Genomic DNA, 22,403 nt, shown 5'->3' with positions numbered 1-22,403 from the left:
AACCTTTTATTAGAAGTTCATGTCACCAAATCCAAATCAATCAGTATTACTTAAATCAAAATAAAAATTATATCCGTTAAAATAAAAGCCGGCACGATTAATGGGTTTGAATTTTATTCTTAATTAGTTCAATTTTTATTTTTAATAAATTCAATTTTATTTTAACTGCGTGGATCAAAATTTATTTTAATAGGTTCAACTTTTAATTTTTTATTTTGAGTGATATTGGTTGATTTTGATTTGGTAATGTGAACCTTTAATAAGAGGCTACGTGGTAAAAATAGTTTGGCAAAAATTATCGTTACAAAATAATGGTACGAATGAACTTTTCTGTACTGGTGGTGGCATAGATGAGTCAAACTTATAGCGGATGATATAGATGAGCCATTTTTAAGAGTTCGATGACATATTTGAGCTTTTTTTTCAAATTTATAGTGCTAAAAAGAATGGGCAAAGAGTCAAATTTACCCATCTACTTTGAAATATTGGCTAAATATATCTTTTATCATACTTCAGGATTGAATTTACACCCATTGTCATACTTTGAAGTCAAATTTACCCCTCTACTTTGAAAAATTAGCTAAACATATCTTTCATCATATTTTGGAGCCAAATTTGCCCTCGGTGTGATACTTTGGAGTAAAATTTACCCTCGTTATTAAGAAACTTTTCACAAGTACCTTTCTTTAACCAAAAAAAAAAAGCTCAATCGATGTTAAATGGCGCTTTTTTAAAAAATAAACACACACTAATCTAACTTGTCCGATACGATCCACAAAAATACACAAATAAATATACTTTTCTTAGTTTTATTGATCGAATTTTCTCAATAAATAAATATACTTCTCTTTCAATATGAAACGTTGGTAAGTTGTTTATAAATGAACAAAAAATAAAATGGAAGGAGATACAAAAGCATAGAACAAGAGAAAATGTCTATTTTAAACTCCGCTTTTGTTTTAGGTATATTCAAATTTTAAAATTTAGTATGCATCTAGATTCTTGAATCAGTGGATAAATTTTATGAGTAAATGATATGATAAAAAATTTATGCAAATTCAAAATATATATGAAGACATAAAATGAAGAGGTGTCACGATTAACACATAAGGAAATATCTTAACTCAATCATTCAGATAAATATCTAGTGGATCTAATCTATTGCATTTGACCGCTAAGTGTCATTTTCATGAGTTCTGCACTAATGCAAATCCATGAACTGAGAAAAAGATATATTTGTTTGTATTTGTATTTGTGTCATTTCATAATCTATTGCATTTGACCGCTAATTGTCATCTTCATGAGTTCTGCACTAATGCAGATCCATGAACTGAGAGAAGGGTATTTTTTTTGTGTTTGCACTAGTGCTTATTCATTTTTCATGAGTTATGCATGATAAATATCTAGTGACTTAATTTCGTTGAAAAAATTTAATCAATAGAACTGAGAGAGGTATATATGTTTGTATTTTTTGTGGCTCAAGTCCGATCAAAGGGGTTAGATCAGAGTGTGCTTTATTTTTTAAAAATGAGTCATTTAACATTGATTGAACATTTTTATTAAAGGAATGATACATGTGAAAAATTTCTCAACAACGAGAGTTAATTTGATCCAAAAGTATGACATCAAGAGGCAAATTTGACTCCAACATATGATCGAAAAATATATTTAACTAATTTTTCAAAGTAGAGGGGTAAATTTAACCCGAAAATATGACAGAATGAATAAATTTGACCCCAAAACATGACGAAGTATATATTTAACCAATTTTTTAAAAATAGAGTGGTAAAGTTGACCCCTTCCCAAAAAGAGCTGAAATGTGGAAAACACAAGACACCTCTTGTGACCACGGTGAACAACAACCCATCATCAAGGGTGTGAAATATTCTGGTCATAAATTACAAAGGGGAAGTAGTTCGTCCACTTTTTAGCACAAACTAGAGATACCATTTTTTGGGAACAGTAAGGCAATTCAAATCACCAACAAAGTTTCATATGCAACCAAATGTTATGAAAATATCTATGTTCTAATGACCCACTAGGTCCAATAGCACCTTTAAGTTGCCAGCCAAAGAAACAGCAAAAGTCACCAGTGGGCAATAGATGTAAAAAGAATTGAAGTGGAGCTAATCACTAAGCTCTTATAATTTGAAGTTTCAATGTCAAAAAAATTCAGTAAAAACTTGAACTTCAGCTACAAATGGACCTAATTTACAGACTTACCAAAAAATTGCCAAGACTTATTTCAACAAAAAAGAATAGAACGCTTATCTTAACAGTCCATGTCAAGATAATACGAGGAGCTTGTAACAGGTATCATTAACTACTATAAATCAGATGCTGTCATCTTAACCATCAACTCTACCACAAGCCAATGGCCTTCCACCATATTCCTCCGACACCAAGCCAGATAATAAGGTTGACGATAGAACATACAAACCCGTATCCCCACCATTTTGCAAGGGGGACGTAGTTTGCACCATAGAATACAGGGGCTGATCCAATTCCATAGTGGGTAATTCCACCCATAAGGTTAGAGAGGAATGAGAGCACCAATGCTCCCAAGTATGGTGGAGTACCTAATGCACTAGCAACAGATAAGAAAGCTGTGAACATCGCTCCGATATGAGCAGCTCCACTTGCAAAGAAGTAGTGGGAGTAGAAGTACAGAAGAACAAGAATTCCAAACGACAACTGCCATGAAAGACCTAATCCACCAACAACCTGCAAAATAGAGAGTAAAATCAAGCACGAGCAATAAATTAATGGAGCAACTCCCATACTCCTGTGGAGTAGTGGAAACCCATTCTTCAGCAAACCATTGGAAAAAATGCAAAATGGTTTCACCACTTGTCTATAAAGCTATTTCATTGCTGATATCTCATCAGATGCACTCACCACAAGCATTGTCATAGCTAAAAGCTTACAGAATTATAGAGATACTATACCGATGTGTAATGATGGTACATATTTTTAACAAATAACACATCAAGTAGATAAGAATGAACCAAAAGACTACTTTGTATTTTGTATACAATTCCAAATATTATACTGAAAGCTAGCGCAGCGCCCCTTCAACTCCACGCCAATCAATGTCACGTGTACCTCTTTTTAACTTCCCTCAATACAGGGCCGGCTTAAGAACGCCGGGGGCCTAAAGCAAAACTTTACTAAGAGGCTTCAAATTCAACTAATGTTTTGCGTAAATTCGGACATAAAATCTTCAATTTTTAGAATTAAAAAATATAGTATAAGTCTATTTACATATACTATATTAAAAATTTACATATTTAGAAACTATATAAAAAATAGTATAAGTCTATTTAGTTAACAACTTAAAATATTTAAAAAAATCATGTTGAAACAAATAATTGTCGACTCTCCAAATAGTAGCGAGGACACATAAATTAAAACAAAAGGAATATTATTAGAATAACAATCCTTGACTATCAATCACATTGACTAAGTAACTTTTTATATAAAGATCTTGTACTTTTCTATCATAAAATTTCAACAACAACAAAAAAAAGATACTTTTCAGTTTTCTTAAAAATAATTTATATTTAAATGTCATTTATCCTGAGATGATTTATAACCATACAAATACTTATGACTTACTTTTGATCTCTATTTTAAAAAAAATCTTTTATTTTTTAAATTTTATATTAAGTCAAACTACATTACATACAATAATTGAAAAAATGAGGCCCTAAAATTTTGGGGGCCTCAAGCCATTGCTTGACTTGCTTGGCCCTTGAGCCGGCCCTGCCTCAATACAGTAGTTAATTGCAAGATAATCATGTTGAATACCCATTTTACTCTTCCTAGTTGGTAACACAAATGATGCTTATAAGGCCTTTCAATAGATCTCGTTGAGAAGTTTCTATTGATACTACTCAACATTTTGGCCTTCAATTCACACCTTCAAAGACATTCCTAAGTAATACCATGCTTGTCCCATGTACCCAGGGAAGCTCCAGTATAAGATACTCGAATCATTTTTTTTTGGCTGGTTGGTTGGCTGGTTGATTGGGGGGAAGATTGTGTGTGTGTTCCCGCTTCAGTTGATGTCAAGTTCAATATGGGCTCACAAGTTTACAAAAGCCAACACCGAATAGAATGAAACTCTTATCTAAGATCAAAAATTTCCCAAAAACTTAAGCGTAAATCGTGGGAAACAGCCTCTCTACTTCATCTGAGGTAGTGATATGGACTGCGTACACTTACCCTCCCCAGACCCCACTTTGTGGGAAATACACTGGGTATGTTGTTGTTAGTGCAAATTGTAACTAAAATAAAATTAGCTGTCGAAATGCAAAATTGAATGTCCCAAAGCTATATGTAAGTTTAGTTTTAAGCAAACAAGAACTAACAAATGTAACAGCTACTAGTGTAATTGAATAGAGCTCTATGACGATTAAAATCAATATGGCTGAATAAAACAAGCAGAAAAAAGACCAGCGAATGACTTTTAAATTGCAGGCATTTAGGATCAAAATCTTTTATTCGATTCTGGGCTTGCAAATGACCTAAGAAGGATCAGCAAGGACAGGTAGCACCGTAACAGTTTGCTATCCTATCCTTTAAGTGTCAACTTCCTTTTGGCATAAATTACCGAATAAACTATTCAGGAATCAATTGTAGCAATAAAGCAAACAAATATCATTCAGCGAAAATAAGCAATGAAAACAAACCTTGACCACGGTCTCACTAAACCAAGAGATGAGACCATATTTGTTCAGATAACCAGCCATTGCAATCAGTGCAGCAAACCAAGTAAGGGTGTCCCAAGCAACTGCCTCACCCAAGCATTCCTTCCATGTGACTACCCCAGTCACAAGGAGTACAGATAGTCCAAGAATTGCTGCAGTAACAGCATCAACCTTTAATGTGCCACCAAAAACCCAAAGTCCGACCTGGAAGAAAGCATTCAGAGCAAAACATCAATAGATGGTATCATACAAATTCGAGTTACATTTATCAATTCTAAACAAAAGGCAAAGGGGCAAAACCAAAATGCAGAATGCATTTTAATATGCTCCAACAAATACTAGCCAAGAATTAGAGCTATTTTATTTGCATTACAAATTATGCGTCGACTAGTTGGCAACCAACATAGAGGTATAAGATGTACTTGAGAATAAAACAGAGAACAGTTAAAGATAAAAGAACTCATATAAAAGGAACAATATGAAAGTTTCACCAGATATTAGGCAAATAAGTTTGTCTCAGCTAAACATGATGAATGTAAAACTATGTTGCACGGACTCTTCAAAAATGTCAACAGGTGTGGGTTGGATTTCCAAAGATAGTGTATTTTTGGAGAATCTGACAAGGGTGCGGCGTTGAAGAGTCCTAGCAATATAGACAGAAAGTACAGTATGGAAGTATCACCAGTTATCAGCCAAATGACATGTCTAAGCTAAATATGATCAAAACTAATTAAAAGAGTGTTTATCTAAGCGCGAAAGAGATGCACTGAATAGTCTCAAGGAGGTTAAGGAAGAAAATACAAATATATATGTCTCAGTGGCACAGCATTATGTTTCTCTCTGTTTATTAATCTGTGATGAATGAACCAACATCTGGTGAACAAGAGAGAAGTGCATGGCCATCGACATTTCCTAAGGACAGCATCCAGAAAGGGACAAACTAATAATGCATATCAAAAAAGCCAGCATTGGTGCAACTTCTCAGGCTCTAACATTTTCATGTCTTCGCAAAGTATAATAGGATCATTAGCTTGTCCATCAGAGAAACAAAGCTAAAACTGAGAATGGTAAAAGTATAGATCATTAACTAACTCGCCCTATAGGACTGTATGAGTCTGCTTAATAGCATAATCCTATTCTACCAAGCATTAATGAGTACTAATCTTATAAATTTAAAATCTTAATTAACATCCTAATCTCAGGTTATCTACATCAGACCCAGTAGGGTGTAGCCCTTCCCCTAACCATCCGTGAATGCAAGATGCTTTGTTTTGTGCACCACACTGCCCTGTTTACATCCTAAACTTATCTACTTGTGGTTGATCCGTAGTTCAGATATTTTCGGAAATCTACATGAATAAATACATTTCTGTTTTCAATCGATAATTTTAAACAAATGTGGCTTTCAATTGACAAGTATAAAAAAATGTTACAAGTAAGCAAAACTAATCATATTTTTTCATACCGTTAGAACCAGAGTTCCAGCCATTATAATTTCATTCTTAGACATTGGGCCCATCTTCTCCAACTTCTCCTTAGCCAACCTAGGAGCGTCAGGGCTACTCTTAACAGTAGGCGGGTAAATGATATACAACAACAACGGTACCACAATCAAAGAAACCAAACCAGGAACAATGGCTGCCTTAGCCCAATCCATCCACCCAATTGTCTGATGAATAGTACTAAGAGTCAAATTCGCACTCAGAGGATTCGCAGCCATAGCCGTCAAGAACATGGACGACGAAATTACAGATGTCTGAAAACAAGTAAGCATCAACCAAGATCCCAACTTATTCTCAGTTCCATCACCTGTATTACTACCACAAGCCACACAAAGTGACTTAACCAATGGCAAGAAAATCCCACCAGCCCTTGCAGAAACAGAAGGAATAGCAGGAGCTAAAAGTGCTTCACTGAAAACCAAACTATAACCCAACCCCAGTGAAGAGCTACCAAACAATTTAACAAACTGATAAGCAATCCTATTCCCTAATCCAGTTTTAATAAACCCTCTTGCGAAAAAGAACGCAAGAGCAATTAACCATGGAATTGGATCACCAAAAGCTGAGAATGCAGCAGCAAAAGTAAGTGTTTTAGTTAATACACAAGCACCAAGACCCATAAGTGCAACAGCACCAAGTGGTAAAGGTTGAGTAATAATCCCAACAATAGTAGCAAGAAAGATAGCTAATAACTGCCATGCATTTCTTGTTACACCAGTAGGTGCAGGGATAAACCATAGTATAACTCCAGTTGCTATAGAAGCAATCAGTGGCTTCATTGCTGCACCTTGCCATGGTGGTTGTTGTGGGACTATTGCAGGAGATGAAGATGCTGCTGATGCCTTTACAATTGCCCTTTTCCGGGATTTAACAAGAATCGAAATTTTTCCAAGATTCAAAAATTTTCCAAGATTTATGGAGTTGTTGAATGCGGTTTTTTGTGATGTTTGAGTGAATTGGAGGGATTGGGGGATGGAAATGCGGGGGTTTTGAGAACGAGTTGGCCGTAGACGGAGGTTGACGGCGGAGGTGAGGGCCAAAGACGACATCTTTGGTGATGGCCAAGTGTGAGTTCAGAGATCTGTTAAACTCAGAAGAGATCTTGGTCGAAATAGGGGACTGACTATAAGGGGAGTTGAGTAAATCTGTGGGGTGAATCTAGGCCGTTGATTTAGAAATGTGACGGTTGTGATGGGCTTTGGAATATACGGCAAAAGACAGGGCCAGCTTGATCTGCTCTTGTTCACTCTTGTGTCGCATAGTGAACTCCGTCTCTCTGCGATATGGATTCTTGCCAAGTCCGTCACTGTTCTTGATGCTAAAATACGCTGTTTTCACTGCTCCCCCGTTTCAAAATATTCTTATTTTTTTAATATATCGGAGAGCTAAGGTAAGCTTATGAGGATTGTCCGATCAACTTGTCGTTATGCTTTAAACTAATTTGGCCAAAACCATCGGCCAAAAGGCATTGATAGACATTCAAACTTGAAAATTCACTTAAACCCTTAAACTAACGTTTGTTTATCTCAGACTTTTAAACTTTAAATTTTGTTCCAATTAGACATTTTTTGCCTATATGGCACTGTGCGTGTAGTGCCATCATGGGAGGCCCTTGAAAAGTATTTTTTTTTATTCATTTACGAATAAAAAGTTATCAAGTGGCATTGAGGGCCCCACAATTTTTTCATAAGATTTTTATTTTTTAAACACTAAAGGCCCCAAAAAACATTAGAGGGTCCCAATTTTTTTTTTTAAAATAAAACTGAATTTAAAAAAATTCTCTTTTTTATTTTCATCTTTTAGAAAATTTTATAATTTCTTTTTAATAATTAGTTTTTTATTTTTATTTTTTAAATAATTTTATAATTATTTTTTCATAATTTGGATCCTCAATGCCATTTTTTATTTTCATTTTAAAAACTTTTATAATATTTAATAATTTTATAATTTATTTTAAATAATCATTTTTTATTTTTATTTTTTAAATAATTTTATAATTATTTTTTCATAATTTATATCCTCAATGCCATTTTTTATTTTCATTTTTCTAAGAAATTTTAAAATTTTTATAATAATTATTTTTTAACAAAAAATAATTTTTTTAATAATTTATTTCATTTTTTATATTTTTTTAAATAATCAATTTTTTATTTTTATTTTGTAAATAAATATATAATTATTTTTCATAATTTATATCCTCAATGCCATTTTTAATTTTCATTGTTTAAAAAATTTATAATTTTAGTTAAAAATAATTTTTTAATAATTTATATCATTTTAAAAAAAATTATAATTTTTTAAAAATAGTCAGTATTTTATTTATGTAAAAAAATAATTTTATAATTATTTTTTAATAATTTGGATCCTTAATGCCATTTTTTATTCATTTTAAAAAGTTTTAAAAAATTTATTAATAATTAATTTTTATTTTTTAAATATTTTTTTAATAATTATATTTCACTTTTAAAAAAAAATTATAATTTTTTTTAAATAATCAATTTTTATTTTTATTTTTAAATTATTTTATTATTATTTTTTCATAATTTATATCCTCAATGCCATTTTTTATTTTTATTTTTAAAAAAAATTTATAATTTTTTTAATAATTAATTTTTTTTAAAAAATAATTTTTTAATAATTTATTTAATTTTAAAAAAATGATAATTTTTTTAAAATAATCATTTTTTTATTTTTATTTTTTAAATAATTTTAGAATTATCTTTTAATAATTTTCTGAATGCCATTTTTATATACTTTTTTTAAAAAAATTATAATTAATTTTTAATAATTATTGGACCCACAATGCCACATGTCAGCTTCTCATTAGCTCGTTTTGCCACGTCATCGCGAGTGTGCAACACATACTTTAACCTTTTTGCTGATAGAAAAAAAATGCCCAATTGGAACAAATTTCGGGGGGTTTAGAGGTCTGATAGGAACAGGTCTTCGTTTAGGGGCCTAAATGAAATTTCACAACAAGTTTGAGTGTCTGTCGATGACTTTGGCCAACTAATTTTATTATATCATTATTAATTATTTATATATTAAAAATTAATATCACCTTTAATTAATTATTATAAGTTATTTAAATATTAAAAATTAATAATATTTAATAAAAAATAGATATAAAATGATAAATTAACTTTTTATGTTTTAAATTAACTTGAAATTTTATATGAGGTTAACTTAATTTTTTTAACAATTATTTTTTATAATAATTTTGTTATATTGCTTCAAGCCCACTCAAATCTTTTTTCACAAGTATTTTTACTAATAATTTTGTTATATCACTTTTAATTAGTTATTATGAGTCATTTAAAATATGTTTGCTTCGCTACTTCAATCTTGATTTTATTATACCACTCCTAATTAATTATTATGGTCATCTAAACATTAAAAATTAATAGTATTTCATAAAAAGGGTAAAATAACACAAAATGATATGTCAACATAAAAAATTTAGTTGAGTATCAAAATTATATTAGTGTCACATTATTTGGTAAGAGACTGAGGAAGACATAAAGTAACATGAGAAAATTGAAGGAAATGTATCTTTTAAGTCTTGAATGAAGGATTGGTGACATTGACCAACTTAAAGGGTCAAACATCATTAGAAAACTTGATTAAGTTAATTGTGTACTTGATTAATATTTTCAAAATCTTCTAATCTTTTTAAAATTACAAATCAACCCAACTCATACCCCTCTTCAATCCAAATCAACTATTCTCTCTATCCAGTTTCTCTCAACTCTCTCCCAACCAACAGTTCTGCAAAATTTCTCCCTTCAACCTCCGGCAAAAAATGGTCGAGCGAGTTCCTTTTCGACTTTCAACCGTCAATCGACGTGAAGACTTCTCCTGCAATAACAACTTCGAGTTCTTCGTCATTCCAATTTTTTTTTCACAGGTAAAAAATTATGAAGAAACAGAGAAACTTGAGCCAACTACTCTTCTAGTATTGAAATATGAACCGAATAAAACCCTAATTTCTAGCATTTCTTCTTCTTGTTGTCGTATTATTGATTCAAATTTATTGGTAATTTTTTATCACAGTTGATGTTCTGTGTGTATGTGTGTGTGATATGTTGGTGTTGCTGGGTTGATTTGTTGTTTATCTAGGTAAAACTAGTATTTCAACAGATAAAATATTTGATGTAACAGATGAAACATATGATGCAATAGATAGAAATCTGATACGACAAATGAAAATCTGATGCAACAGGTGAACAATCTAACAGATCATTCATCTGTTGTGAAAAATGACTCTTCTGTTTGGAAGAAATCTAAATAATATTGATCCAACAGATAACTGATTAGTGATCTATTTTTATTCTCTCCAATGGTTTACTCTTTATTTGCAGCAGATTAGGATTGTTTTATTCTTTTCAACGGTTTACTCATCCGTTGCAACAGGTCGGTTATATGTTGCAACAGATAATATACCTGGTGCAACAGATTAGTGATTCATTTTTATTCTTTCTAACGGTTTACTCATCCGTTGTAACAGATCGGTTATATGTTACAACAGATAAAATACCTGGTGCAACAGATTAGTGATCTATTTTTATAATTTTCAATGAATTACTCATCTGTTGCAACGGGTCAGTTATATGTTACATCAGATAAAATACCAGGTACAATAGATTAGTGTTATTTTTATGGTTTCCACGGATTACTCATCCGTTGCAACAGGTCGGTTATATATTGCAACAGATAACATACCTAGTGCAACAGATTAGTTATCTGTTGGAACTGTTATATTACTATTATGCATTAATCAATTATAATCTACTTTATGTTCCTGTTAATTTAAGATAATATGGCTCCCAAAAGAAAAGAAATCGAATTAAGTTCAAGTAAAAGAACAAGTGCAACAGCTTAGCTACATTCACTACTCTATGAGCTTGCTTTACAAGCGTTAGCTCAATCAGGAGTAGAAGATAATGAACACGGGGAGGAGGAATCTTTTAAAAGAGATGATCCAAATACTAATAGCCCTTCCCCCGAAGAGTTGGTCAAAACCTTCAGCATTGATCGTTATCCTGTAAGAATGTAGTACGATGGTGCCACAAATTTAATGGGTGATCTCGTGGTTAAGTCAGTCATGGAAAAATCTTTCGACACCTTCAGAAAAATACTTCGAGAATAAAAATTGGATTCTTATTTCAGTGAAAGCTACTTTGGGCAATATCTTGATTTGTCGGAGGACAACAATTCTCGTTTCCAGATGAAAATGGTATATTATCTTCTCAAGCACAAGTTTATGTATGAAAACAAAGATAAGATGGATGAGGTGTGGATAAATTACTGTGGCATGCCTGTTTGTTTTGGTTGGAAGGAGTTTGCCATAGTTACCGAACTAAAATGTTATCCTCCTTCTCCTTCTCAAGTTACACCTACTCTGACCCAAAAAAAATACCCCGCATACTCAAAAAGGGAAAAGCTAAGTCGAGTGATCGTGATGACCTGGTGTCCATTGTTGGTCCAAGCTTCAAAAACAAAAATCTGATAGAAGCGTTGAAAGGTAAAGGACTTTTAAAGAAGCACAAGCAATCATTGTGTTTGGTTTGGTTTGTACATAATGTTCTTTGGGCGAGAGACGTTAACAACAACATAAGCCTCGATTTAATAAATCCCTCCGAGGATCTTGAGGCATTTAACAACTATCCTTGGGGTTATGAAAGCTTCAAAATGACTGTCGAATATTTGTTAACTCCGTTAACGCCAAAAACAGTCAACTTATATGGCTTTTCATGGGCTTCATGGTAAATATTTCTTTTATCATGATATGATTCATCATTTTTTATCCAATAATGCTTTTGCAGTCATTCCTTATTTGAGACAACAAGTCAACTACCAGGAAGAAGTTTCCTCTCCAAGAATTCTGAGATGGTTGTCGGCCAAAACCGATAAAAATGCCAAATTTCTTGATCTTTTTAATCCCCCCAAGGAAGCAGTAAGTCCAATTATAATCAAGTTTTTATTTCAATTAATGATTAAATGATTTCATCATCATTCTTAATATATGTACCGATTTATTTTAGATTGTCCATCCCTGGCTTGCTCTGACTAACCGAGAGTTGAAGATATCATTTTTTCTTACTTTACGATTTGTGCAAATTTTATCAGACGTTAAGGTCGTTGATGGAATAAAAATGGAATTGTTTGGAGCAACAACTATCACAAGAAAAATAATTTTGGAGGGTGGGGCTAATGATGCTCCTCTTACAGTTTTTGAAACAACAAGCCATTATGATTATGATCATAATGGTTGTACAAATTTTTCTCCAGATTTTGCCGTATCTAGCAAATATTTCTTCATGCAAATGTCAAGACTGCAAGGCAAAACACGATGGAGTGATTAACGTTATTAATGCACTAACTATTTCTGTAAAGGAAATGACATCTAAGAGGGGTGTCATTCCATCAAAGAGGATTTCATATCCAAACACTCTACTAGAGATCAAGGCGGCTAAGAGGAGAAGGAAAGACACTTTCAAGGCATCATCAATCATAAATTGGAATGCCTCTGTCTTTGTCTTGCACCGATGTTCAGTGTGCAAGGGCCACAGAAGAGCAGCATGAGCTGAAGAAGGTAAATGTACATCATCTGTTCCAAAAAACAAACAGGCACATATCTGTTTCAACAGATGATACATCTGCTGAAAATTATAAAACAAATATATATAATCTGTTGCAACTGTTGTCTAACCTATTACATCAAATTCGTCATCTGTTTCAATAGATGAGTCTTATGTTACAACAGATGGGTCATCTGTTTGAAATTATTGTACCACTCTGATTTACCTATTTAAATTTGTCCCAACAGATAATCAATCTGATACAACATAAGACTCATCTATTGTAACAGATAAAAAATTGTTGTATATCTCTACTTAGCATTGACAATTTTGGCTTTTCAAGTGGATGTCACAGCTACTGCCGAAGAGCACAATATCACAGTTAATAATCCATCAATTGCTTCCAAAGACGAAGAAAAAGTGGAGCCTGTCAATTTGGGAGAACAGAAGAATTACCCATTTGAAGGGTTCAATATTTCGGACGAGGCTCTAAAAAAAACTAACACAATTGATCAACGACTATTCAGAATGGATTGCCGATGGGCTATTAAAGCATCATGCCGGTAGGTACATAAATTAATTTTATGGATATTGGTTTATACAATTCTTGTTGTAAGAACCTGACATTAACACATATAAATCATCATGTAGAAAATAAAATGACGAGCGCTACAAAAACGAATTGAGTCTTGATTTTGATATGTTCGATTTTGTTGTTGCACATCCCAGAATGAAGAATTGGTTCCATTTGATGTCACAGCCCCAAACTTGCTGGAATGATGAGGTTTAAATGTCATACATATTACTATTAATTAATACTTTATTTAATTGCATCTGCGTATTGATTTTTTCATCACGTAATATGAAATGATTGATAATATGTGCAGCACATCGATGTCATTTTTCATTACCTTCAAAAGAAGGCCAAGTTACAAACACAAGAACAATACAGATACACAACAGGCAATTGTTTGTACAAAGTTTACATCAATAATGCCTACGATAGGTATTGTCAACAGCAGCAGGAGGTTTTCTAAAATGAGGAATGCTAAATCAACATCATCAAAGGTTTTAGCATTTCGGTTGGCTTACCTTGGCATTTGGTCGCGAAGTGTACATCCCAATCAATTGTGGTGATAAATTCCATTCGTTGTTAGCTGTCGTCGTTCTAAAAGAGAGGCCCATCCAAGTTTATGACTCGATATCGCGAAGGAGATATTCCGGGCCGTCGTTTGAGATACAAAAGGTGGTTAAAATATTGCCTACTTACCTTAATATGAGTGGCTTTTTGGACCAAAAGGTTCGTACTGATTGGTCAACGATTGAAGCATACCGAGATAAAATGGCTAATCCATTTGATGTATAATATGTTGATGAAATTGCTCAACAAACCATTGGTAGCCTGTAATTTTAAGTTTCATGATTTAGTTTCATTTCACAACGCTTGCATGAACTTCAAGATATGGATTATCTATATTTTTATAACGCAGAAATTGCAGTCCTTTTGTTGTCGCCTATGCCAAGTATTTGAGCGATGGATTACAAGTACCAAATGATGGATTTGATGTTGGATTACTTCACAAAAGATATGCTGCTCTTTTATGGAAATACAGAGAAGCAAAAGCTCAGAAGCCGTATGCAACCTACGTTAAAGATCCACGACGACCAAAGCCGAATTTCGTAGCACCGGATGAAGAACAACTTATCCATATTGATTAGATCTTTATAGCTTGAGTACGTCAATGTAATAACTGATCCTCCTTAGTTTAACTTGTTGATTTATTTTTAGAGTAGATCGTTTGTACCCATAATAATTTATTTTTACATCTTATTTATTTGTTGAGTTATTTCATGTAATTTTTGAAGGCTTTGATTTATTTTATTCTGTCTATGAATATAATAAATCCTTAGTTTTGAACATGTTAATTGAAATGGAGTACTAGATTCAAATATCGCAATAGATAATACATCTACTACAACAGATGGCATATCTTATCAGACAGATTTAGACATATGTTGCAACATGAGATGCAACACGTAGGCCATCTGCTAGAAATTGTATAACAGGTCTTTCAACTTTTATTTATTTGCTCCAACAGATTACCAATCAGTTGCAACAGATAAGTTATATATTGCAACAGATCGTATATTTATTGTGACAGACAGATTGGGAACATCTGCATAACGCAATAGATGACCAACCTATTCCAACAGATAATCAATCTATCACAACAGATACTGTATCTATTACGACAAATATAAAATCTGTTGCATTATAAAAATTCAACTTGGCCAGACATAAAAATTATTGCCACTACATGTAAAGTGAATTGGCTTGTAATGAAAATTTGTTATCGTGTTCATCTCTGTCTTTGTACATGTTCTTTTTTATACACGGGCTCCAACCATTTAGTTAGTACCCCATATGCCCAGACCCATTGCATCTTTCCCACAACGGTTTGGCACATACCGGTCATGTGTGTGCCGATCAGTAAACACTCAATGTATACAAGCGAGTACGGCCCGCACACTGCACCGGTTGTATTTCTTGGGAGCTGGATATTCTTATTTTGACCTTTAAAATTCCATGATTCCTTCGCCAAGACTTCAGCCGGCAAATGATCCATCAACTTACTCTGCTTCAACAACTTGGGCAACAACTTCAAGAGTGGCTGCATGTGGGTTAAAAATGTCTTCTCGCTGAAGACAGGTAAGTTGCAGTCATAAACCTTAATCTTTTCCTCGTATAGTAGTATCTCAACAGTGATAAAATATGTGACATCCACGTTCATGACTGCAAGGATTCTCTTTTCCTTGGTCTAGCTCTTGCCGCGTGGAGTGCATGGCTCCCTCACCTCATTGGATGGTATGACACCCCTCCTGGATTTCACCTCATCGGTATTTTCAGTAATATCCTCTAACTTTTTAAGAAGTTTATCCTCTCTGTCCTTGCATACTTTGCATTTACAATACGAACATGAGGGTGAGGAAGGGTGAGAAGGACCACTATAAGGGTGGGAAGGACCGGTGTAGGGGTGAGAGGGAGGACCTGTGAAAAGGGTATTTTCAAACATATTTATTTTTTGCTGAGCACCAACATGCTCATAATCACGACTGGCAGAAGAAGCAGTAGCAGGATGGCTGCCACCATCACAAATAACTCCACCAGCAAAATCCCCAAAAAAGCACCCGGATCTGTTGCAGTTTGAGGCTGGTCGTGAAGAGCTTCAACATTAGGTTGACCTTGCCTAACTGCTCTTCTTATGGATGTTGCTCCATCCAATTCCTTCTTTATTAACTCCACCGTTGGGTTTTCTTTTGTATCAATAAGACCCATAGTAAGAAAAAAAAGTCATCCCCAGCTCATCAATGGAAGACACGATCCAAGGATGTGCAACCTATAAATAAAGACGGGAGAAATTTAAATCATATAATAATAATTTACAGTCAGTTGGGTTACATGGGGCTCGGGTTATGTTAACACAGCCAACTTATGCAACAGATAATCTAGCTACCACAACAACTGATCTGTATATTGAAATAGATTGATAATATATTGCATCAGATTACCCATTTATTGCATAATTTGCAGTAGATGGGTAATCTTTTGAGTAGGGTTCAGAGACCAGAGAAATATATGGTTAATCTGTTGTGAAATACGAATCATCTATCATAATAGATTACCCATCTATTGCACCAGTTGCAGTTGACAGGTAATCTGTTACAACGGATGACCCATTTTTCACAACAGATGGAACATCTATTTTAATATTTTTCTTTGAGGCAAATTATTTTAGTTGAAAGAAGACGTAATACATCATCCGAAGAGTTAAAGAGATCAGCCTCATTAATATTTTTTTTGCTGCTCTCTACTGCAGCCAACCACCTAAGAATCCTTGGATGAGAAACCTTATCTGGATAATCCTTGAAATGCTTTCGGAGGGGAGGAATGGCTTCACATGCCCAAGCCTAAAAATTGTAAACATGAAGCAAGCAAAAAAAAGTCCCAGATATATTCAATATAAATTAATGAATGAGTAAAAATAGTGATCAATTTTACCATGAAAGCCCAAGGAAAGCCGTATAATGTGGTCGTCTTTGGCTTTAGCTCTTTCAGTAAATATTTGACAGTCAAATAGTGGCTGTCGTATCCCCAGGGATAATCATTGAATTTCCTAAAATCATCAGAAAACACCAACAAATCATGTTCTATGACTTTCCTGACGTCTCTTGCCAATAAAACGGAATGGACAAACCAAACTAAGCATAATTTCTTCTTGTAGTGCTTTGGTATGTCTTTATTCTTGAGATCCGACATCAAATACTCCACTTTGTAGCTAGGTCCAAAAATGCCCAACAACTCATCTCTTTTTACCTTGCATTTGTTGGACCCGTTGTGGGGTATTTTCTTGATGGGAGTTTCTTCTGGACGATCGCATCTCAAGCACGTCACAATGGCAAACTCTTTCAATCTAAAACAAACCGGCATGCCACAGCAGTTGATCCAGACTTCATCCATTTTTTTCACCCTCCTTTGGACCTCCATCATCCCCCACATACTTGATCCTGCGCTTGAGAAGGCCATATACCATGATTATTGGGAAACGGAGAGGGCAGAACCCAGATAGCTCAAGAAAGTGTGCAAAGCAGCTCTTCTTAAAAAGTCCATCTATGTTTTCCTTCTTCATAATACTCCTAAGTTTGTCAAAAGGTTTCCCCAACTGACATTTAAGTACAAGATCACCAAATACTACTTTAGGGCTATTCATCGGCATCGCAACTCGAAACTTATCAATACTAATGCTTTTGACAGAATCATGCTGGAATTTCGATATTATTTTATGCACTATTAGTGAGGAGTTATCACTTTCCTCGGCTTTATTTTGCCCTGACTGAGATTGTTCTGGAAGTTTCTCCGAATCTATCTGCACTCTATCCTTTTTTGTTTGGTGATCGAAAGTTGATCCACTTTCTCCACTTTCAAATTTGTTTTCTTTTGGGAGACATCTTTTAACTACAAACAAAAGAAAAACAAAAAATATATTGCATTTGATGTTTGTATAATTTTTTAAAAAAAGGTAAGAGAAATTTCAATAAATTATTCTTACCACATAACCAAAAAAAAATACTCCAACAGACAACCCATCAGTTGGAACAGATGGGGAACCCGAATCTGTTTGAAGACCTATTTAATATCTCCCAACAGATAGTCCACTTGTTACAACAGGTGGGCAAATTTTATTAATTTATTCTACACCACATTACAAGAAAATACTCCAACGGATAACCCATCAGTTGGAACAGATGGGAAATATGTTTAAAGACCTATTTAATATCTCCCAACAGATCTTCCACCCATTGCAATAGATGGACCACCACCACCACAACCAATGCCACCACCAATGCCACCAATACCAATACCAAGACCACCGACACCACCGCCGAAAAATATAAATACCAATACCACCAAAAATAGCTACTAATAATACCACAAATACCATCCAACAATACCACGACAGTCAATAATACAATGAGTTAAAAACTAGAATTTTCTCGGGTGCTTCCTACATTTTTATCATCAAAACTCAAAATTGTTAATCCATTCTCAAAGATAATATAACTAAAAGTCTTCTCCTTCATCATTAACTAAAAAGCCCTATTTTTTAGGATAAAGAACAAATGTAGAACTCTTCTCGAACTCTGTTACCAGCAAAGACAGAGAAAATGAAAGATACAATCGGGAATAAAGTCAAAAAAAACAATTATATATAGTCGTAAATAGGAAGAAAATGAACTTGTTTTGAAGGGTTGAGCAATATGTTGAGTAGTTGTTGTTTGTATTATTGAGAGGAAGAGGAGACTCCGAGAGAGAGAGAGAGAGAGAGAGAGAAGAGAGAGAACTTAAGATTTAAAATGAAAAGTTTTTCGCGCAAATGGATGATTTGTATGGGTTTATTTGTAATTTTGGAAAAGAATGACAAGTTTTGAAATTGCTAATTTGGTCCGAATTGATCTTAATTAATTTTAAAAATTTTAAAAGATATATTTTTTAAAACATTGAGTTGATGAGAACTCATTTCAACTCAGAGTGATCGATCGACGACTCGGGTCGGGATGAATGCAATAATAATGCCATGCAATTACAAAGAATCGATTGAATTTGTAGTTGACCCTGTGAGCTTATTCATTCATCCCTAGTTCCACCTAAATCAACTTAGGTACTATAACTATCCTAACATTGAGTTGATGAGAACTCATTTCAACTTAGAGTGATCGATCGACAACTCGGATCGGGATAAATGCAATACCAATGCCATGCAATTGCAAAGACTCGATTGGATTTGTAGTTGACCCTGCGAGTTTATTCATTCATCCCTAGTTCCACTTAAATCAACTTAGGTACTATCATTATCCTAACATTGAGTTGATGTGAACTCATTTCAACTCAGAGTGATCGATCAATGACTCGAATCGGGATGAACGCAATACCAACGGTATGCAATTGCAAAGACTCGATTGGATTTGTAGTTGACCCTACGAGCTCATTCATTCATCCCTAGTTCCACCTACATCAACTTAGGTACTATCACTATCCTAACATTTAGTTGATGAGAACTTATTTCAACTAAAAGTGATCGATCGATGACTTGGATCGGGATGAACGCAATACCAATGCCATATAATTGGAAAGACTCGATTGGATTTGTAGTTGACCCTGCGAGCTCATTTATTCATTCCTAGTTCCACCTAAATCAACTTTGGTACTATCACTATCGTAACATTGAGTTGATGAGAACTCATTTCAACTCAGAGTGATCAATTGATGACACGGGTTGGTATGAACGCAATACCAATGCCATACAATTACAAAAATTCAATTGGATTTGTAGTTGACCTTGCAAGCTCATTCATTCATCCCTAATTCCACCTAAATCAACTTAGGTACTATCACTATCCTAACATTAAGTTGATGAGAACTCATTTCAACTCAGAGTGATCAATAAATGACTCAGGTTGGGATGAATGCAATACCAATGCCATGCAATTGCAAAAACTCGATTGAATTTGTAGTTGACCCTGCGAGCTCATTTATTCATCCCTAGTTCCACCGAAATTAACTTAGGTACTATCACTATCCTAATATTGAGTTGATGAGAACTCATTTCAACTCAGAGTGATCGATCAACGACTCGGATCGGGATAAATGCAATACCAATGCCATGCAATTGCAAAGACTAGATTGGATTTGTAGTTGACCCTGCGAGCTCATTCATTCATCCCTAGTTCCACCTAAATCAATTGCAATAAAATCTGTTGCAACAAACGACTGAGCTGTTGAAAAATTTTCAAACAGGTATTCATATCTATTGCAACAATAATATATTTGATTTAATTATCAAATAAATATTTGCATCTATTGTGACAGATGACTGAGCTATTGGAAATTTTCAAACAAATATTTATATCTATTGTAATAGATGACATATCTGATTTAATTAATTACCAAATGGACATTTTCATCTGTTGTCACAGATGACTAAGCTGTTGGAATTTTTAAACAGATATTTATATTTGTTGTAATAGATAACTGAGCTGTTCGGATTTCTAAACAGATATTTATATATGTTGCAACAGATGACATATTTGTTTGAAATTTTTTTTTTCTCTTTTAATTTTAAAGCAAGCTTCTGGTCCAAGTAGATAATATCAAGTAGTAGTACTTACTACTAAAGGCGGTAAAAAATATTTTTTGGATATCTCAAAAGTAATTCATTGAGTAGTCTTGTCTTGTCTTTTCAATGTCACTAGTCTTAGTCTTCCTCGTGCCCCTCAAATTATTAATGAAATTAATTAATATTAATTAATGAATATTGAAAACCCCCATATCTACGTACACAATATATCTATAGAAATTATCTCATCTCTTTCTTCAGCTGCAGTTTATTTTATTCAACTCTTATCTTTTTCTTTCTCCCCTCTTTAGGGTCACAACCTTTTTTCTCTCTTTTCTCTTCTCTTCTCATAAAAAAATTTTCGGATCTAAACCAATCCATATCTTTTCTTGACTGAAATTTTTGTTTTGATCCCCTTTTTGATACTAAGGTATGGTTCATTATTGCTCTTTCATTCTCGTCTTCTTCTTTTCAAGTTATTTATATCTGTTTTTTTATTTAATTACTATTTACCCATATCATATTTATTAAAAAAATTTGAAGGTAATTTTAAGTGTTGAATAAACAAATCAAGAATTTTTCTTACAATATACAAAAAAAGTCATCTGTTGGGAGAAGTTTAAAAGCTTTGTTGGCAGTATCATTTTTTTATATGTATTTTATTTATTTCTTTATTGTTGATGCAGTTATTGATATTGTTAGTGGGGTTGGCGTTGTTGGAACTTATGATGTGGTGTTGTTGATGGTTCTGGAACAAAGGATGTTACTTCTTTGTTGTTGATGATGTTGTTAGAACAAATATTGTTTTTTCTTTGTTGTTGATGTTGCAACAAATGGAGAAACTTTTGGAACAAATCAAACTTCCAGAAAGGCTGGTTTGATGTATTCTATCAGACTCTACATCTGTTGCAACAGATTCCACATCTGTCTGAACAAACTCCATATCTGTTGCAATAGACTCCACATCTATTACAACAGACTCCATATCTGATGCAACAGGTGGATAATGTTCTTTTTATGACATCAATTTTTTTCTTTTTCTTTGTAGATATAAGGAACTGACAGTTGATCAACTTTTGTCGGACTATCGCAAGAGGCTGCAGTAAAGATGGGTTCGGAGGAATAAGCTTCTTGCAGATGAAACCACTTCATATGTGGGAGGTATGTATTACTGATAATGTTATCATGGAAATACACATAGAGTGCACTAATTTTGTGAACGTTATTTTTACTGATTAGTCATAGATCGTACAAACAAAATGTCTGTAATTTTATAATTCAGATTGGTAGGTCCGAACTGATAAGGCTGAGGAACTATGAATATGGTTTTGATACCCTGTTAAGATTTAATTTTGGTTATTGCTCATGTTTATTTGTCAAGCATTGTAAAAAGATCTAGTTTTGGTGTCATTATAAAGAGATTGAATAGCGATTGGACTAACTTTTAGGGTGCATTGGACCCTTAGAGGGCCTTCAAAGCTTAGCACTGCATCTAACAAGAATGGAAAACCAATATAGTTATTGCCCTGGCCAAAATTTATATGGTTGGATTACTCGCTCGGGGTGATGATTATATGCTAGAAGGTGCGGTAGGAGAATTCTTTCGAGGGAAAAAAGGTGGTTGATGGAAAACTATATTATCTGAGAGCTAATTGAAGAAGAGACATAGGGTAGAAAGTAACTTCTAGCGAATCTGGCTGATGGAATTATCCTAACAGATGCGAAATCTGAATCAAGTGCAAATATGAAAGTGTATCCGATAATGTCATTTTGTCTGTTGTGTCTCTGAAAGAAAAATAATGCAGATGGACACTTTGCTAGGGAGCTGCGTAGTCAGGATTATCACCTAGGTAGAAAATAAGAGAAGACCAACAAAGCAGCCTCACGGGCATCGAGGGTTGAAATGATGTTCAACCAGTCTAGAAAACTTACACC

General features: G+C 33.7%; 1 protein-coding gene across 1 annotated transcript; it reads right to left on the bottom strand.

Annotated features, from left to right (window-relative positions):
* Nucleotides 1-2,121: 2,121 nt before the first annotated feature.
* Nucleotides 2,122-7,719, bottom strand: LOC107847725 (dicarboxylate transporter 1, chloroplastic). Its single transcript, XM_016692171.2, has 3 exons — nucleotides 6,178-7,719; nucleotides 4,695-4,916; nucleotides 2,122-2,724 (listed from the first exon to the last, which is right to left on the bottom strand). The coding sequence occupies exons 1-3, from the start codon at nucleotides 7,261-7,263 to the stop codon at nucleotides 2,362-2,364; spliced, it is 1,671 nt and encodes a 556-aa protein (XP_016547657.2). The 5' UTR covers nucleotides 7,264-7,719; the 3' UTR covers nucleotides 2,122-2,361.
* Between the last annotated feature and the right edge of the window lie 14,684 nt (nucleotides 7,720-22,403).

The sequence above is a fragment of the Capsicum annuum genome, chromosome 11 (genome assembly GCF_002878395.1).
Source record: "Capsicum annuum cultivar UCD-10X-F1 chromosome 11, UCD10Xv1.1, whole genome shotgun sequence".
NCBI classification, from domain to species: domain Eukaryota; kingdom Viridiplantae; phylum Streptophyta; class Magnoliopsida; order Solanales; family Solanaceae; genus Capsicum; species Capsicum annuum.
Note: the sequence above shows the minus strand (reverse complement) of the source record. Positions and strands in the feature narration are given on the sequence as shown.

Coding starts and splice junctions, on each gene's coding strand:
- LOC107847725 (XM_016692171.2), bottom strand. CDS start 7,263: ATGTCGTCTTTGGCCCTCACCTCCGCCGTCAACCTCCGTCTACGGCCA. Junction 4,917..6,177: donor CTGGAACTCTGGTTCTAACG/GTATGAAAAAAT, acceptor GCTTTCTTCCAG/GTCGGACTTTGGGTTTTTGG. Junction 2,725..4,694: donor TTAGTGAGACCGTGGTCAAG/GTTTGTTTTCAT, acceptor TCTATTTTGCAG/GTTGTTGGTGGATTAGGTCT.